This window comes from Mobula hypostoma, chromosome X2 (genome assembly GCF_963921235.1).
Source record: "Mobula hypostoma chromosome X2, sMobHyp1.1, whole genome shotgun sequence".
Taxonomy (NCBI): domain Eukaryota; kingdom Metazoa; phylum Chordata; class Chondrichthyes; order Myliobatiformes; family Myliobatidae; genus Mobula; species Mobula hypostoma.
Window position 1 is genome coordinate 41,014,667 of NC_086129.1, and position 19,713 is coordinate 41,034,379.

Sequence of the window (19,713 nt, forward strand, 5' to 3'; positions counted from 1 at the left end):
TCAGGAGAAGATTTTTATGATTGCAGGAAACGTTGGTTTTTCATAATATTCTCCCTAAATGGTGAATTTTAATTGTTTTTTTTTCTAAAAGCAAACCATATTGAATTAAACAACATGCTCCATGAATGAACTTTTAACATTGCTTCTGAATCATCTTGGCTAAAATGATTGATGTTTCTTTCCTTTGTGTTGTGTTATGCATTTGAAACAGCAAGTCCTTGTTCTACACTATTGTCCTAATCTTTTTTTTTGTCTCTGTCTCTTTGCCTTAACATTGCTCTTATTTTAGGAATATATGAAGCTGGCTGACGTGTTTAAGTTCTACAGTGATATATATGGCACAGGCACTGATGCTGCGCTCTCTGCTTCTCCGCTGCGTTCTCTGCCGCTTACTGTACCTCCATCAGTCCATGAGGTACTCGCTTGCCACATCATGCTTTGTTATTATTGTCCTTGTACTAATTGACTCCTTTCTGCATGACTTGACTGCAACTCTTTTGTCAAATGCTGAAGGATTTGAGCAATCACCTTTCAGTTCAGCCAGTTAAGGCAGTCCAGAGGTGCCGCTAGCTTCGCTAATGCTCTCATTTCCTCAAACATCCCAGAGACAGAAGTGTTTGTGAGGTAATTGGCAACCCCTAATGTTTAGATGGAATAGTAGAATCTCAGAATCAGGTTTATTGTCAATGAGGTAAGTCATGAAATTTGTCATTGTGCAGCAGCAGTACACAGTGCAAGACATAACACTTCCCGTAACTTACAGAAATAAATAATGCAAAAGATGAATAGTGAGGTAGTGTTCATGGATTTGTGGACCTTTCAGAAATCTGGTGGCGGAGGGGAAGAAGCTGTTCCTAAACTGGTGAGTGTAGGTCTTCTGGCTCTTGTATGTCTGCCCCAATTGTAGTAACGCAAAGAGGGCGTGTGCCAGATGACAAAAGGGTCTTTAATGAAAGATGCTGCATTCTTGAGGCACTACATCTTGAAGATGTTCTCGATGATGGGAAGGGTTGTGCCCGGGAATATTGGGCAAGCGTGGAAAGAGTAAAATGAGAATAGAACAGGATTAGTGTCAATGGGTGTTTGATGGTCGGTATGGACTCAGTATGCCAAAATGCCACTGTTTGACTCAAATTAATGACTTCACCATCATTAGAATGCAGAAAGTTGACACTTCAAACAAAGATGTCCTCTTTCATGCAGCTGAAGTCGGACTTGAAGAGTAAGGAAGAGGGGATTAATGCATACTGTAAAAAGAAGAAATTAATGGCCATACTGAGTGATCACAGTCCTTTTTCTTTGTGTTGGCATCTCTCAGTTTGACGTGTACAAAAAATAAACAGAATTTAGAATAGTACCTGAGCAAACGATATTACAGGCACTGTTTCTTTAAACACGTAGGTAGATCGGATCAATATTTGGTTTTGTGTACTTAACCACATATGGAAAAAGAATATTTTTATCCCCTGTTGACAGGTTACGGTTTAGTTGAACCAGGTGGTTTGATTCAAAAAGAAAGGAAAATCATACAAATAATTGTTTTGTTATTTTGGAAATTTTACACAGTTTACTGTTTGAATACAGATTGAAAAGCACAAACGTGGGTTTAATTTCTGCCTGAGATCTGCTGACATCTAAATGGAGTATCAGTCCTTGATTTTTCTGATCTCACTGATTAGGAGGCTCAACTCTGTACATTATGAAGCAGCGCAAATAGAATGATAGATTTTCAGTCGTGTTCAGTAGAAATTTAGTGACGCCTCAGGGTTAATTAATTAGGTACCTAAATTTCAGACATTTACTGATGAAACTCATCATTTGGAGACCTGATCTCAAAATGTTGCCAGATAATGTGTAGGTTACATGGTTGGCACAACATTGTGGGCTGAAGGACCTGTAATGTGCTGTAGATTTCTATGTTCGATAATATTGTATATGACTACCTGCAGATGGATGTCCATATCGAATTTTCCCAATTTATATGAAAGATATTTTAATCATATTGTAATGGAAACGTGGCATCACTATTAAGCAATTGTCCATTGGAACCTGCTTGTTATTATTTCCTTTTAGTTTCCATATGAAGCTTCTAAATAATCACACAGCTGTAACATGGTATCTTAGAAATGCTTGCCAATCTTGCAAGGAGTTAGACCTATAAACCATGCGACATAGGAGCAGAATTAGGCCAATCAGCCCACCGAGTCTGCTCCATCATTCCATCATGACTGATATATTATCCCTCTCAACCCCATTCTCCTGCCTTCCCCTTGTAACCTTTGATGCCTTTACTAATCAAGAACCTATCAAACTCCACTTTAAATATACCAAATGACTTGGCCTCCACAGCTGTCTGTGGCAATGAATTCCACAGATTCACCACACTCTGGCTAATGAAATTCCTTCTCATCTCTGTTCTAAAAGGATGTCGCTCTATTCTAAGGCTGTGCCCTCTGATCTTAGACCCCTGGATTATAAGAAAAATTCTCTACGCATCCACTCTATCTAGGCCTTTTGATATTCAAATGGTTTCAATGAGATCTCCCTTCATTCCTCAAAAATCCAGCGAGTACAGGCCCAGAGCCATCAAATGCTCCTCATATGTTAACCCTTTCATTCCCGGAATAATTCTCGTGAACCTCCTCTGAACCCTCTCCAATGCCAGTACATTAACATTTAGCAACACACACAAAATGCTAGAGGAACTCGGCAGGCCAGGTAGCATCTATGGAAAAGAGTAAACAGTCGACGTTTCAGGCCGAGACACCTTCATCAGTCCTGATGAAGAGTCTCAGCTCGAGACGTCGACTTTATTCTTTTCCAAAGATGTTGCTTGGGCTGCTGAGTTCCTCTAGCATTTTGTGTGTGTTGCTTTGATTTTCGGCATCTTCAGATTTTCTCTTGTTTGACATTAATTTTTAGATAAGGCGCCCAAAACTGCTCACAGTACTGCAAGTGCGGTCTGACCAATGCCTTATAAAGCTTCAGCATTATATCTTTGCTTTTATATTCTAGTCCTCTTGAAATTAATGCTGATGTTGCATTTGCCTTCCTTACCACCGACTCAACTAGCAAGTTAAACTTTAAGAAATCCTGCACTAGAACTCCCAAGTTCCCTTGCACCTCTGATTTCTGAATTGTCTCCCCATTTAGAAAATAATCTATATCATTATTCCTTCTACCAAAGTGCATGACCATACACTTCCCTACACTATATTCCATCTGCCACTTCTTTGCCCATTCTCCTAATCTACCTCAGTCCTTCTGCAAACTGCCTGTTTCCTCAACACTACCTGCTCCTCCACCTATCTTCATATTGGCCACGAAGCCATCAATCCCATTATCCAAATTGTTCGGAGTTGCCCCTGAAGGGTATTCTCAGCACCTGTACACAACCTGGGTCTTCACTATCCAAAGGTTACTTGGAATTGTCACTTGATCCAAGTTCAAAGGCAGAGTGTAAAATATCTACATCACAGGAGCTTTGAAGCTTAAATCTGTTGATTATAATCTTGTGAGTTTAGTGGTTAATAAAACGGAATACCTTGGGTGTGTAGACGATCCTGTCTTTCAGATCCCTCAGGCCTGTATTGCCACTCATCTATGTTGTGACTGATCTGTTTACTTGCCTCAGTGCAACAATGCATATCATATATGCCAAATAATACCTATTTCAGCTTTAGTTTTTGACTTATCCCAGCCTTAACAAGTTTTGGAGGAAGATAGCTCCAGGTTTCCACAGGCCCTTTTGTGAACAGATGTTACTGACGTCAATCCTGAATGACCCAGTGCTTTTCTTCTGCCCCTGTGTTCCTGACAGCATCAGTCCTGGAAAGCCCATTAACTTTCTTGCAATCTAAAGGCTTGTTTTAATAGTTCACTATTAAAGGCTTGTTTCCTTTAATAGTGAATGGTGTGAAGCCTGGGTGAGTTGGCTGTCCACTGGTGGGATGGTAGAATGACTTCTTCCATAGCTGTTGTCATTCCCCACTCACGGGGAATAAACACCCATAAAATGACTGACAGGAGTGCTCTGTCCTATACAGCAAATTGTCCCCTTGTTATGTTATCACAGTACCCACTTCCCACAAATGATGTAACTATTTGGACAAAAGTCTCAGACCTGCAGTAATAATTGTTTTATGCAAAAACTCCTGTACATTTATTAAAAGTGTACTTGGTGTGGACTCTGCTGCTCACATCTGCAAAGATCAGCAAATTTTATAAAACAAAACTTAATTTGTGTTTATTCTAGTTTCTCCCCCTTCCTTTCCAGCCCTGATGAAGGGTCTCAGCCCGAAATGTCGACTCTTTATTCCCCTCTGTAGATGCTGCCTGACTTGCTGAGTTCCTCTGGCATTTTGCATGCGTTCCTCAAGATCTACAGCATCTGCAAAATCTCTTGTGTTTTAATTTATATTTTCTGCTTCATTAATTTATCATGGAAACTTCTCAACTTTTTGAATGTTTCATGAAATTAGCATTTTTATTCAACTAACAGTCTGTTTCTTGTCTCCCAACGGTTTCTGCTTTTTCTGCCGCTCTGCCCAGGAGTACGTTACCCTAGGTCAGCTGAAGGAGTTATACGGTAGATCAACAGAGAGTTCAGCTCCAGCCCCATTTCACACTAACTCAGCCACTGCCTCTCTGACTCTCTCTGCTGAAAGCTCACTGCCTTTGCTGGCTTCTTCCTCTACACTGTTCACAGCTGAGGTTGGTATGAGGATAGTGCTAACTTCCTCTAATTTTCTTCATTGCATGAATTGACAGCAAACCCCAGTTCTAACCAAGTCCTCCCACCAAACTGTGCTTTCAACAATCAGTTCCTGTTTGAAGATCAATCTTGTGTCTGTGATGTGACTGATGGTCCAGACTTCTCTGTAACACACTTGTTATCTTCACCTCAAAGACCTCTAACTTATGTTCTCAAAGTTCAAAGTGAAATTTATTATCAGAGTACATACATGTTACTACACACAACCCTGAGATTCTTTTCCCTGTGGGCATACTCAGCAAATCTATAGAAAGAGCAAGAGTGCAGAAGACAACACTCTTGTGCAAGTGCAAATATAAATAAACAGCAACAAATAACGAGAGCATGAAATAACAAGACAGAGAGTCCTTACAGTGAGATCATTGGTTGTGGGACATCTCAATAGATGAGTGTAGTTATCCCCTTTTGCTCAAGAGCCTGATGGTTGAGGGATAGTAACTGTTCTTAAACCTGGTGGTGTGAGTCCTGAGGCGCCTGTACAGTCTACCGGATGGCAGCAGCGAGAAGAGAGCATGTCCTGGGTGGTGGGGATCTCTGATGATGGATGCTGCTTTCCTATGGCAGTGCTTCATGTAGATGTGCTCAATGGTTGGGGTTTACTCGTGATGTACTGGGCCAAATCCACTACATTTTGTAGGATTTTCCGTTCAAAGGCATAGTGTTCCCATACCAGGCCGTAATGCAGCCAGTCAGCACACTCTCCACTATACATCTGTAGTAGTTAAGATCAACAGATCTTAGCAACTCCTGAGGGAGCAAGTCCCAAACACCCTAAGTTGATAAGTTTATTCTGAAATTCTGAATGGACATATTTATGGCCTCTGAAACTTAAAAATATTTCAGATTCAAATTCAGATTTGTATTTCTTCATAATCAAGTAATTTCCATAGAGAGAATAACCCAGCCTGCTCGGTCTTATAGGCACCTCAGTTTGGTTGTGAAATTGTTCTCTCCAAAAATAAAAATCAGCTTCTCATTGAAAATTTGCTTAAGTCAATGTCAAATTGAATTGAGATGTATTCCCTGTGTCGGAGATCTTTTCAGAGCTGTTCACCCTGCAAACACTGAGCTAGAAATAAACGTAGGACAGTTGTTCAGGCCCTTCAGCCTACAATGTTGTGCCAAACTTTTAGCCTACTCTGAGATCAATCTAACCCTTCCCACACACATGACTCTCCATTTTTTAAATTACCCCTGTGCCTACGTAAGAGCTTTTTAAATGCCCCTAATGTATTTGCTTCTACCACAATCCCTGGCAGGGTGTTCCACACATCCACCACTCTGTTTAATGAACTTACCTCTGACGTCCCCCCACTAAACTTTCCTCTAATCACCTTAAATTATGCCCCTTAGTATTAGCCATTTCCATCTGGGGAAAATTCTCTGGCTATCCACTCGATCTGTGCCTCTTATCATCTTGTACACATAAGTGGGAATAGGGATATTAGGTTAAACAGAAGAATTGTTTTTGACACTTTTGATGGCACTGGGGTTGCTAACTGTCCTGGTAGATCCTGAACTCTCTGAAAATTAAACTTAAACTTCAGAATTGTTGTACTCTGTGATGTAAATGTGCAGCGCAAGTGTGGAGTCACTGACTCTCCCTTTGCCTTTGTTACAGCACTAACCGCATGCAGTCTTAAAAAGTGTATCTAACCAGGGCAGCACAACAGTGAGGCAGAGTGTGTTGCTGCCTCGCTTCTTTGGGGTCGGGGCTTGATCTTGTCACTAGGAAATTGAAGCAGTTCTCCACAAGAAAACTAGAACTATTTGTCCCAAAACTGGTGACTAACTGAACGGAAATTGTGTGGGTAAGGTAAATACTGACAGTTCCAAACAGACATATACAGAATCATAGAACAATACAGGCCCTTTGGCCCTACCAGTCGATGCTAACCACAGTGCCCACCCAGCTGGTTCCAATCTCCCATATTCAGCCCGTACCCCTTTAAGTGCCACACTTGCATGATTCTTAAGTAATACTATTGTACCTGCCACAACTACTTCCTTTGGCAGCTCATATCATTACTCACCATCCTTTACATGAAAAAAATATCCTCAGGTCCCTTTTAAATCTTCCCCTCTCACCCTAAACCTATGCCCCCTCCTGTAGTTTTGGACTTCCTTACCATGGGCAAGAAGTTGTCACCATCCATATTAACTATGCCTTTCTTTAAGGTCACTCCTCATTCTCCCATGTTTTAATGAATAAGGACTTAGCCTGGCCAACCTTTCCCTGTAATTTAGGCCACCTAGTCCTGGCAATGTGTACATAAATCTTCTCTATACTGTCTGCAGTTTAGCCATGTCTTTCTTATAACAGGTTGATCAAAACCGTGCCCAGTGCTGGACTATACATTGTACCAGATTTGAAGTGGATAATCAGGGTAATTTGGACTGTTAAGTGGGCAGTAACAGTGCCCAATATTTTTACCTGGAGTTAGGGAGACATTGAACATTACTGTAAAGCCCCATATATAGTCAGGAATTTATTCAATGACATCCAGTCCTTGACAGGCACATCACAAGTGCATGTTATGCAACATTAGTTTTCTGTCTTGCACATCCTAGATTTAAAAAAAAATCATCTCTTTGGTTAAACTCCTCATGGTCTCGATCCTTCCTAACTCATGCCAATGTGGAAGATTCAAGTACTGCGGTACTTCGTGCATTTCCCTCTGCTTCACTGCCTCATCTTTTCCCTCTTTTGGTTTCTGTCTTTAATCCTCTTTGAAAATTTTCATCCCCCTTTCTAATGCGTTCTCATTAATATTAGCGTCCATTCTTTCTGATTTTGCCTCCGATTTTACCTTGGGAGATTTCACATGATAAAGGTACCTCAGGAAGGCAGTTTTTTGTGAGGTTTCTGAAACAGCTGAACATTATGTCACAAGTGACTTAAGGGATGGCAAAAAAAAGTTGGCACTGATCAGTGGGGGGGTGCTTGGGGGTGAGAGTGAAGCAATGAATGGAAACCAACAAGGATCTTAAGAGCTTCGGAGTGAAGAACAGGAAGGCTACAGAGGGGTAGAGACCTGAGGCATTAGGAAAACGGGAATTAATGATATTAATTAATTGGTCAGTGAGTGATATGTAAATTAGTATGTCAGAATGCATAGGATTGGGGGATCAGCCAGGAAAGTGGACTTGAAGAAGTTAATCAGCCATAATCTTAGCCATAGACCATTGTTCAAATGATTGTTTGATCTATCCTTGTACGACTCAAGATGCTCCTGATGTCTGCCTGATTGAAGATTGATCTCCAAGTAAGACTCAGGAGAAAAATTGTGCCAACGTTAAACAAAATTAATTTAAAGACAATACCCTCGAGAGAAATTACTGTGACACATCCATGAATATTACTGGGTTAGAAAGTGGCTATTTCTGTAAGATTGGGCTGGTGGAGGGAATATGGGGCTGGAGTTTATAGTGACATTCATACTTTACCTAACTTGGTGTCAGCAGCCCAAAATTGGATCTGTTTTGTGAAAAAGGCGTTAAGTTCACTTTCAAGTGCCTGTCGAAATCTTTTTCTTTCAAAGCACTGTGGTTTTATTACTTACAATAATCTTTTAAGTATATCTCTGTATAGATCTCTGAAAAAGGACAATGTGTTTTAAGTTGTTTTTTCAATTTAGCATTCATTTCTCTCATTAATTATTTTCTATTTGATTTCCTCTTCTCTCTCCACCCACTGTACACCTACCCCTCTACTTCACTGACTTTTCCTTTCTCCCATTTCTCCTCCTGTCTCATCTACCTTCCTGCCCTTTATTGCTACACTCTTGAATTTCTCCCTCTTTTTTCTTTTTTCTCTCTCCTTCTCTCCCTCCCTGTGACATCTTGCAGCAGCCTACCAGCAGGCTGCTGACCTCTACGTTGGAGCTAGAGAGATGGTACCAAGAAATAATGGCTAACTTTGAGGCCTCATCTTCCTCACCTCCAATTTCCTCCTCTCCTCCTCCTCTTCCAGCTAAAACTCACTCCACTCGAAGATCCATTCAGGTAAATGTCATTTCTGTTTCCACTCTCCAGTCTTAGAGACCAGATATTTTAAAAGAATAGATTATGTGGGGAGACAGGGCTTTTGGATTTGAGAAGACAATTCTGCCCTTTGATCATGCTGTCCAGTTTTGTTAGATCATGGCTGATCTGAAACTGTTCTAATTACCAACTTTTTCTCTATAATCTTTTGATATCCTTACCTAATAAAAATCAATTGATCTTCCTTGTTTGAGCTCCCGTTCAGTCCCCAGGATCCACAGCCTGTCTGAGGGCCTTGGTTTATTTTATTTAGCGATGCAGGATGGAGTAGGCCTTTCTGGCCCTTCGAGCCACACTGCCCCAGCAATCCCACAACCCCAATTCAGCCTAACCTAATCACAGGGTAATTTACAACACCAATTAACATGCCCAGTACATCGGGAGGAAACCGGAGCACTTGGGGAAAACCCATGTATTCCATGGGGAGGACGTACAGAGACTCCTTACAGACTGCGCCGGAATTGAACTCTGAAGTCTGGAATGTCCTGAGCTGTAACAGCGTCGTGCGAACTGCTACGCTACCAATTCCCTCTCCCTTTGTGTATAAAAATAATCCCAACGACTTTCAAATTAAGTCTGGAATGCTTAGTGCGTAGATTCACAATGATTGCACTCCTTTTAAGTTGTTTAGTTTAAGCAGCAGTATTTAGAAGAGTGAAGGATAAGGTTTCTGTGCAGTAGATGAAACTCTTTTTACTGGTAAATGATACTAGATAATTGGCAAGTTCTTCATAATAATATGGGATTACTTTAGACACTGATTTGCTATAAATGACTGAAGGAAAATAGAAGCAGATGCAACAGTACCTTTCAAAAGAATTGGACAATGCTTTCAAAAGATTGAATTTCCGAGATAATGAGTTGTTAAATTGAATTCTGTCCTGGAGGTCCACCCAAATGCAGTAGGCCAAATGATCCCTGTGGACAAGGGGAAGATGACTAAGTGATCCTGTTCAAGGGTGAAGGGAGTTTAGTCAGTGTGACTAGAAGTGACCTGTTGAGGTGGTGTTTACTACCTCTTCCAAAATCTGACATATCATCTGATGTTGGAAGGCATTTATAAACAGGTATAGCTGATCACTGTTTGGTGATTATTACATTTGCTGCCACCACAAGTTCCCATTGCAAAGTGTACACAGTGGAGTGTATGTGTTGCTCTTACACAGTTTTGATGGTGTATGTTGTTGCAGGGGTAACCAGGTGAGGGGGAAGGTGGGTGGTTGCAGGAAGGGGAGGGGTGTGAAGCAAGAATGTGGGATGACAGGTAGAACAGGTAAAGGGTTGAAGAAGAATCTTCTTCATCTGGTCATCTGGTCTCACCTATCACCAGCCAGCTCTCCTCCCCTGACCTTCTTATTCTGGTTCCTGTCCCTTTCTTTTCCAGTCCTGATGAAGGGTCTCAGCTGAAAAAATTGACTGTTTATTCCCCTCCTGACCCTGCTGAGTTCCTCTAGCATTTTGTGTGTGTTGCTCAAGATTTCCAGCATCTGCAGAATCCCTTGTGTTTTAAAAAAAGATTCTTCCTGTCTATGATTTGCAGCTTCTCCTGAAGGATTAGTCAGGTTTATGCTCAGTGTCATACACTCCCAGCTGGAGATGAGATAAGCTGTCCAGTTGTTTATTGAAACTTCATGGAAAATTATTATGGATTGGTGTCAAGTAGTGGTTCCACAGATGAAGAATTTAAGCCTTGAAGTTAGATTGTGGGGGGGGGGGGGCGGGGAAGCAAATGTTTTCCCTGAGAAAGTTGATAGAAGTGTACAGATCACAGAGTCATAGAGTAGTGCAGCACAGAAACAGGCTCTTCGGCCCATCTAGTCCATGCCAAACCATTTAAACTGCCTACTCTCATTGATCTGCACCAGGACCATAGTCCTCCACACCCCTACCATCCAAACTTCTCTAAACTGTTAAAATCGCTGGCAGCTCGTTCCACACTCTCATGACCCTCTGAGTGAAGAAGTTTCCCTTCATGTTCCCTGTAAACTTTTCACCTTTCACCCTTAACCCATGACCTTTAGTTATAGTCCCACCCAACCTCAGTGGGAAAAGCTTGCTTGCACTTACCATATCTATACCCCTCATATTTTTGTATACCTTCATCAAATCTCCCCTCAATCTTCTACATTCCAAGGAATAAAGTCCTAACCTATTCAATCTTTCTTAATAACTCAGGTCCTCCAGTCCTGGCAACATCCTTGTAAATTTTCATGATGGGTCTGAAATAGATGTTGCTCACATTAGTAGAAGGTCAAGGTCCAGGAAGAGACAAATTTAACGTGAAGGACGAAAGTACTGCAGAGTGTGATAATGACGTAGAACTCACTGGTGGAAGCTGCCAACCAAATCCTTTAAAAATGATGTCAATATCCACTTGGGAAAATAAATTACAGTTTGACAGGGAAAGATTGGGAGGATGGGATTGAATGGATGTCTACATAGGAAACCAGCATAGGCTTGATGGGTCAAATGTCCTCCTGTTATGATTTCCAGGCGCAAGTTCAGGTTCAGATCTGATATGACAACAGCATTTTTGTTCAGATCACCTACTAACACAGGCGGACCAGTTTCAGATTGAGGGGTGCCACCTCTCTGGGTGAGGGAAAAAACTAAAATTTTACTGTGACTTGAACCACCATTTATAGAGAAAAAGCAAGAAAACTGGAGTTACCAATTGCCAGGACTCCTGTAAACTGACCAGTTGTTCATCCTCACCTCTCTGGATCAGACAGTCTTGGTCTTGAATCTCACTGTTGAGGTCAAGTGCACACCAGCAATTCTTTGCCCTTGAGGTTCTCCTGGGCAAATTTACAACCCCAACTGCAGTTGAACAGTTGACCACTTCCAACACAACAAGATCTGAAGGTCCAACAGCTTGATTTCCTGTTCTCTGTGTTTTCTTGCCTCAGGTCTACCGATCCAAAATGGAGAGTGATGGTTGTGGCACACTACCTCGGACAAAGACAGGGTCTGCCCCCTCCTCACCATTCACCGCCTCAACACTCGGACGAAATCTTACTTCCAAGGTAGGAAGACTCAGTAAAATAGTAATTAGTTGCTAAGGATTACATGGTAGTGTAGTGGTTAGTGCAACGCTTTGCATTGCCAGCTGTAAGATTGGGGTTCAGTTCCTGCTGTTGTCTGTAAGGAGTTTGTACGTTCTCCCCTTGACCACATGGGTTTCCTCCCACATTCCAAAGATGTACGGGTTAGTAGGGTTAATTGGTCACATGGGTGTAATTGGGTGGAACCGGCTCATTGAAGCAGAATGGCCTGTTACTGTGCTGTATCTCCAAATAAAAAGAAGTAAATAAATAAATCCCCCTTTCCTGGGCATCAGGGGCTGATCCCACAACCTCTAGCTGCAACCCTCAACCATAGGTTTTCCCATCCCTGTCCGTTACGATTCTGTTTGTGGCTTGATGGGAGTTTAAGGTCAGTAAGTTGTGGGTATGCTATGTTGGCACCAGAAGCGTGGCAACACTTGGGGGCTGCCCAGCGCCATCCTTGCTGATTTGATTTGATGCAAATGGCACATTTCACCGTCTGTTTCAGTGTGCATGTGACAAATAAAAATAATTCTTTATCTTTAGTTGGCAGGTTATCCACAGTTTCTTGTCAGGGAGCCATGTGCTTTGTTTCACGGCAGAGCACAAAGACCTACCTGCCTCAATTAAAGAAGTGTTCTTCACTCCAACATTATTCCCTCAAACATACAAAGCAGATGAACCAGTCTTTCAGCTCATTGCCAACTGAGGAATCTTCCAATCTGCAAAACGGTGCATTATTCACATACTTAACAGCCACTGCACTCCAAAGTACCAAGTGATTCTGGTTTTAATCATGGTGTTTTCAGAATAAACTCTGAAGAAAGAACCTTGGAAAATCACCTGCTCTTCAAAACTGTCTCATTCTCTCTTTTAATCCTTTTGAGAGAGCAGCAAAACATCAGTTTAGTGCTATCTAATCGCACCATCTCTAAAAGTGCAGCACTCCTTCATCACCGCACAAAATGTCGGCCTGGATGTGGTGCTTACTGTGCTGCAGTGCAACTTGAACCTACAAATCTACTTGTAAAGTGTGACTGAGTGACACTACGAGACAAGTCATTCTCAACACACAAGGTCACCGCAATCAGCGCAGAACAAGAGTCTGAATTTAAATAATTATAGAAAGTGGAAAACCCACGCCCACCACATTCAACTTGACAAGATTCAGCAGAAAACACAAGGGGTTAATGACTGTAGTTAATACAACAATGAGTTAGTACAGGTGCTCAAGAAACCTGGAGGCCCAATGCTCTCCGGCTCACTGCAGAGGCCAGCAGGACTAATGACAGTACCTCCCTCCCTATGGCCAACACCTGATGGCCCAAGGAGCACCGCCGAACTAGAGACAGGGCTGGAAAACCTGGAACAGAGCATATAACTTGGAAACATAGCGCATATAACTCGGGAGCATTGTGCATATAACTCGGGAGCATTGCAAATAGCTCAGAAACGTAGCAAATAGTCCAGAAACTTTGCGCATATAGCTTGGAAACATTGCATATAGCTTGCAGGCATTGCAAATATCTTGGAAACATTGCTTATAGCTCGCAGGCATTGCAAATATCTCCAAAGCATTGCAAATATCTCAGAAGCATTGCAAATATCTCAGAAATGTTGCAGATATCTCAGAAACGTTGCAGGTATCTCAGAAACGTTGCAAATAGCTTGGATACATTGCATATAGCTTGGAAACATTGCATTAGCTCTCAGGCATTGCAAATATCTCAGAAACGTTGCTTACAGCTCTCGGGCATTGCAAATATCCCTGAAACGTTGCGTATAGCTCACGGGGATTGCAAATAGCTGAGAAACATTACAAATAGCTCAGATACATTGCATATAGCTTGGAAACATTGCATATAGCTTGCAGGCATTGCAAATATCTTGGAAACATTGCTTATAGCTCTCAGGCATTGCAAATATCTCAGAAACATTGCATATAGCTTGCAGGCATTGCAAGTAGCTCAGAAATATTTTATATAGCTTGGAAAAATTGCATATGGCTTGGAGACATTGCACATATAACTCAGGACATTGCGCATTTAACTTGGAAATTTTGCAAGTGTAACTCAGGAGCATTGCAAATAGCTTGGAAGCATTGTATATAGTTCAGAATCATTGCAAATGGCTCTGAAACATTGCTAATAGCTTGGAGACATTGCGCATATAACTTGAGAACATTGTGCATATAACTTGGGAACATTGCGCATATAACTTGGGAACATTGCAAACAGCTCGAGAACATTGCAAATTGCTCGGAAACATTGCACATAGCTCTGAGACTTTGCATATAGCTTGGAAACATTGCAAATAGCTCAGAGACATTGTGCATATGACTTGGGGACATTGCGCATGTCACTCGGGAACATTGCACGTCTAACTTGAGAACGTTGTGCAAATAGCTTGGAAACATTTTGCATATAACTGGAGGCATTGCATATATAACTCAGGAGCATTGCGCATATGACTAGGGAGCATTGTGCATATAACTCGGAAACACTGTGATTAAGATTGGAAACATTGTGAATAGCTCGGAGACAATGCATATAGCTTGGAAACATTGAATACCGTGGGAGACCTTATGAACCTTGCCAACCCAGAGAACCTTGGAAAAAATTCTTGAACGTAGACTCGGGGCACTTGGGACGTAGATTAGGGACACTCGGAATGTAGACAAAGGAACCTCTGAGCGTAGACTTGGGACACGAACTAAATAAAGGAGGCATCCTCACCCCCAGCTGACTGATGTCCAAGCCATTGTCGTACCTCTGCTGGGTCCATTGCTGGCGAAGTAATTCTGTCACGGTGCATGCTAGCATTGACTCAACCCAGGTGTGGAGGAACAGCAGGCTCCCATATAGACGGAAACAAGGGGTTAGACATCAGAATGCCAACAGGGCATCTGTGGCACGACCAAACAGCACCGTGAGATGTCATTCTCAACACACAAGGACTCCACCATCAGCGCTAAACAAGAGTCTGAATTAAATAATCATAGAGTGCTGAAAACCCATACTTGTCACAATTAACTTGACAAGATTAAACAGAAAGCACCAGGGCTTAACAATTCTAGTTAGGACAACAATGAGTAAATACAGGTGCAAGAGAAGGTTAGAAACCCAACACTCTACAGCTCGCCGCAGAGACCTGCAGGGCTCATGACAGAATCATTGTTGCTGAATAACTTCTCCACATAGTGTTTCACGGTGAAGTCTTGTTTTCCCCTCAGTCAAATGCGTTGTGTTAACTTTCCAGAATGTTGCACTGGCACAGAATGGCACGAGCAGCTTACCACGGAACCTGGCTGCAACCCTTCAAGACATCGAAGCCAAGCGCCAGCTGGCGTTGCAGCAGAAAGGTAGGCAATTGGCTCAAAGTTACTGATACTGAGGTAAACTCTAAAAAGACTGCAGAATAGCATGGGATATCATAATGGAGGAAGATAGCCATTAGCAGAAGTATCCAGATCCCCAGAGTCTTGCAAATTTCTTCTCTTCAAAAACACACCTTTTTACAACTGACTATCAAAGCTACTTCTGCTGTTTCTTCTGACAGCACATTGCAGATCAGATCACTTAAGATGTTTGCTTGTCATTCCCCTCTCTGGCTATCTTAAACTTTCAACCTCAGGATTACCAAGCGCCCTGATATTACACAGCTTTGTCTTGTTTATTTGGGCTTGCGTTGTTCACTTGATCTGGAAATCAGAAGTTTTTAGTCCCACTAGAGAGGCTTGAGCAGATAAATTGAGGTCTAATTCCACTGCAGTACTAAAGGAACTGCTACCAAATCCAATGAAGCGTTAAACTGAGCTTCCATCTGTCCTCTCACTGGTCTGTAACCATCCAAAATAAACCATGGGAGACTTTTTTTTTAGATTAGTTGCAATTCTGTGCAGTGTCTCTGTTTCAGAGTAGGTACAAGTCACCCATTTTATGGGACAAGGATGTTTGAATATCCCTTAATGGGCAGGATAGCTTGTTTCTGTACAATTCTGTGATCTGAAGAGTAATGAAACATACAAACTGATGCTAACCCTACCAAATTTTGTGTGTGTTGTCCTGGATTTCCAGCATCTGCAGAATCTCAGAATCAGGCTGAATATTCCTATGTCATATATCGTGAAATTTGTTAACTTTGCAACAGCAGCAATACATAATAATGGAGAGGGAAAACTGAATTACAGTAAGAATTTAATTATATTAAATAGTTAAATTAAATAAGTAGTGCAAAAAAAAGAAGAAATAAAAAAGCAGTGAGGTAGTGTTAATGTCCATTCAGAAATCAGATGGCAGGGGGAAGATGTTCCTGAATTGTTAACTTTGTGCCTTCAGGCTTTTGTACCTCCTTCCTGATGGTAGCAATGAGAAGAGGGCATGTGTCCCTTGTGTTTATTGATGGTAGGAGCAGTCCAGCCCTCAAGGAGACCAATTAGTTCATGTTACCAGATATGCTAGACAGGCATTGGTGTTGTATTTCAAGACAATGCTGCAACCACTCCAGCAGCCAAAGTGGGATTGACTCTTCTTGTCCCTGGCTGTGACATCCTCTGGAAGTAGAAGGATGATTCTGTACAATTTTTAAAAATTTTTAACCGGTTATGAGAACAAATGCATTGACAACCATTGCATTGATTTCCTCATTTACCTCCAGTACTTCAATTTGATTTGTAGTGTGAGATACACATATCTTGTAATGTTTTAAATATACAGTATATATATTTCCAAGTCTCTTGTTTAAAGAAACACTTACTGTTTTTTTTCTTTTGCCTTCTTCTTTTCTGCTTCTTTCCTCTTTGAACGGCGCGTGATTCCTCACTTCTGACTCTACCTCTCGCGCTCCTCTCTCCTTTCTGGTGCTGTGCAGAAACAATAGGGATATCCAGATCGGATCACAGAAGAGGTAGGAATTCTGATTGGAATTGGAAGAAAGTTGTGGTTTGCTTTATAACGTAGGTTAGCGCCTGGGTTTGCATGAGGGAGTTTTGGGTGCTCTGTGAATTGGTAGCCCTTCTGTAGATCCTGGTAAGACCAGACTCGGATTGCAGTGAGGTTCTGTAATGATAGGCTTTCAACAGCATTTAGGGTCGAGAAAGAATCAATTAATTCAACCTTGCTCTTCTGTTCTGAGCTTTCAACTACTTTTCAGAACACTCCATGGTCTCACAGACATGTCCCCCAACCTGCTCTAGTTCTATAACCTTCCTAAGCCTTACAACTGATTGAGGCCTCAGTCCTGCCCCACTTCTGGCCACATATCCTTTCCTGTTAATAATCTATCCACTGTTAAACATTGCCTGCCTCAGCCCTAACTATGTGCTTCTCTGCTCTTGTTTAAGATGCCCCCCTATCCTCCTTTAAAAACCAATTAACTTTTGTCAGCTGACCTTATGTGGCTCTGACTTCACTAATATCCTTGGAAAGAATGATGGGATATTTTGCAGAATTAGGGCGTTATATAAATTCCAATTGCTGTTTTTTTCTGGAAGAATTTAGTGTCATAATGGGGAGACTTTGTACTTGAGGAACAAGTGCAGTCCAGTTGTGTAATTAGTAACATATGTAAATCTTTGCGCAGGCCACCAGGTGATTGAAGAGCAAAAGCGGCGATTGGCGGAGCTGAAACAAAAGGCTGCAGTCGAGGCCCAGTCGCAGTGGGACGCCCTGCACAGCCAGCACTCGCCCATGTTTGTTCACCCAAGCCAGCCGTGCAACCTGCAGTCACACCTCATCCACCACAGCATCCTCCACCACCATTCTCAGCCCCTCTCTGCTCAACATGGCACAGACGTGGATCATGCCTTTGACACACTCAGTCTGGAGAGCTCAGACAGCATGGAGACTAGCATATCCACTGGCAACTCGGCCTGTTCCCCTGACAACATGTCAAGGTAAGAGAGTGAGCTTGGGGAGGGGGAAGGCCCTTTGTTGATTCAAGGAGTCACAAAGATAGGTAGAATGAAATGATTTCTTCTTCTGGGGTTTCCAAAATCAGAGTTCAACTGTCAGTGACTGTGGTAGAAACACTCCCCCACACAGAGTTGTGGAGATCTGGAACTCAAACACCACATCCCCTCCCCTCCACCCTGCCTAAAGAAGATGTTGAAGTCAGTAAATGCAAGTACGTTAAACTTTTTTTGCAGCTTACTATGCACTTCCTGCATTGTGACAATGACTACTCTTCAATAGTACTTTAATGGCTCTAAGGGACTTTCATCAACATCTTTACATGCCATGTCGTTATGACGTGGGCGATTATGGGCTTTCCATGACCATAATTGTTCTTGGCAAATTTTTCTACAAAAGTGGTTTGCCATTGCATTCTGGGTAGTGACTTTACAAGACGGGTGACTCCAGCCATTATCTATACTCTTCAGAGATTGCCTGCCTGGCGTCAGGGGTCCATAAGACCATAAGATCATAAGGCAAAGGAGCAGAAGTCGGCCATTCGGCCCATTGAGTCTGCTCCGCCATTTTATCATGAGCTGATCCATTCTCCCATTTAGTCCCGCTCCCCCGCCTTCTCACCATAACCTTTGATGCCCTGGCTACTCAGATACCTATCAATCTCTGCCTTAAATACACCCAATGACTTGGCCTCCACTGCTGCCCGTGGCAACAAATTCCATAGATTCACCACCCTCTGACTAAAAAATTTCTTCGCATATCTGCTCTGAAAGGGTGCCCTTCAATCCTTAAGTCGTGCTCTCACATACTAGACTCCCCCATCATGGGAAACAACTTTGCCACATCCACTCTGTCCATGCCTTTCAACATTCAAAATGTTTCTATGAGGTCTCCCCTCATTCTTCTAAACTCCAAGGAATACAGTCCAAGAGCGGACCAACGTTCCTCATATGTTAACCCTCTCATTCCCATTCCTCATATGTTAACCCTCACATAACCAGGACTTGTGATATGCACCAGCCATTCATACAACCATCCACGACCTGCCCCCGTGGCTTCACATGATTCTGATTGGATGGCTCAGTTGGTGCTACACCTTACCCAAGGGTGACCTGCAGGCCAGCAGAGGGAAGGAGTGCCTTCCACCTCCTTTGGTAGAGACATATCCCGACCCTAAGGGACTTGGGGAACCTTAAAAGAGTTGTGAAACATGCTATGTACTGTCAGTGCAAGTGGAGACACAAGAAAGTGCAGTTGCTGGATTCTGGAGCAACAAATAATCTGCTGGAGGAACCCAGCAACATCTATGGGGGCAAGGTCCTGCTGTACGGTTGCAATCTGAAATGCCATCCCACAGATGCTGCTCGACCCTCTGAGTTCCTCCAGCAGATTTTTTTGGTGCTGCATATAAATGCAAGACTTTAAATTATTATCCAGATGTGGAGTTCAATGGCTGCAACAATGGGAACACCTTCTACTTTGGGATAATATTGAAGTTTAATTCAAGCCTTTTGGAGACACAGAATGATCAGAGACAGAGTTCTCCCCCCCCCCCCCCCCCAGTGATGTGGCGGAAGACCTTAGGACCAGCGACCAGAGTTCTATTAGTTTTAAAATAGTAATGGAAAGGGACCGAACAGGTCCACAGTTTCAGGTTCACAATTTGAACAAGGCGAATTTGACCGTATAAGACAGGAGTTTGCAAAGGTGTTTTGGACTATGTTGTCTGTGAGCAGAAGGCCCACAGGCAAGTTGGAGGCTTTTAAAGGTGAGATAACAAGAGCTCAAGGTCTACTTGTTCCTGTTACAGGGAAGGGCAGGGCTAGTAGGAGTCGGGAACACCGGATGATGTGGGATATTGAGAATCTGGCCAGGAAACAAAGGCGGCATGGGTCAGGTGTAGGCAGTAGGGTTGAAATGAATCCCTGGAGGAGTACAA

The 19,713-nt window shown here is 42.4% G+C and overlaps 1 protein-coding gene across 14 annotated transcripts in view; it reads left to right on the forward strand.

The window, feature by feature from the left end:
* The window catches only part of LOC134340769 (pleckstrin homology-like domain family B member 1), a 412,363-nt gene that overhangs the window by 348,155 nt on the left and 44,495 nt on the right, over positions 1-19,713 (forward strand). For 8 of the 14 annotated variants that reach the window (XM_063038256.1, XM_063038258.1, XM_063038261.1 and 5 more), the window contains 7 exons: positions 290-415; positions 4,552-4,713; positions 8,624-8,779; positions 11,728-11,844; positions 15,124-15,226; positions 16,735-16,770; positions 17,446-17,758. In XM_063038256.1, coding sequence (XP_062894326.1) covers positions 290-415; positions 4,552-4,713; positions 8,624-8,779; positions 11,728-11,844; positions 15,124-15,226; positions 16,735-16,770; positions 17,446-17,758 — 1,013 coding nt within the window. The remainder of the gene's footprint in view (positions 1-289; positions 416-4,551; positions 4,714-8,623; positions 8,780-11,727; positions 11,845-15,123; positions 15,227-16,734; positions 16,771-17,445; positions 17,759-19,713) is intronic. The other 6 variants (XM_063038267.1, XM_063038268.1, XM_063038263.1 and 3 more) reach the window with 5 other exon arrangements.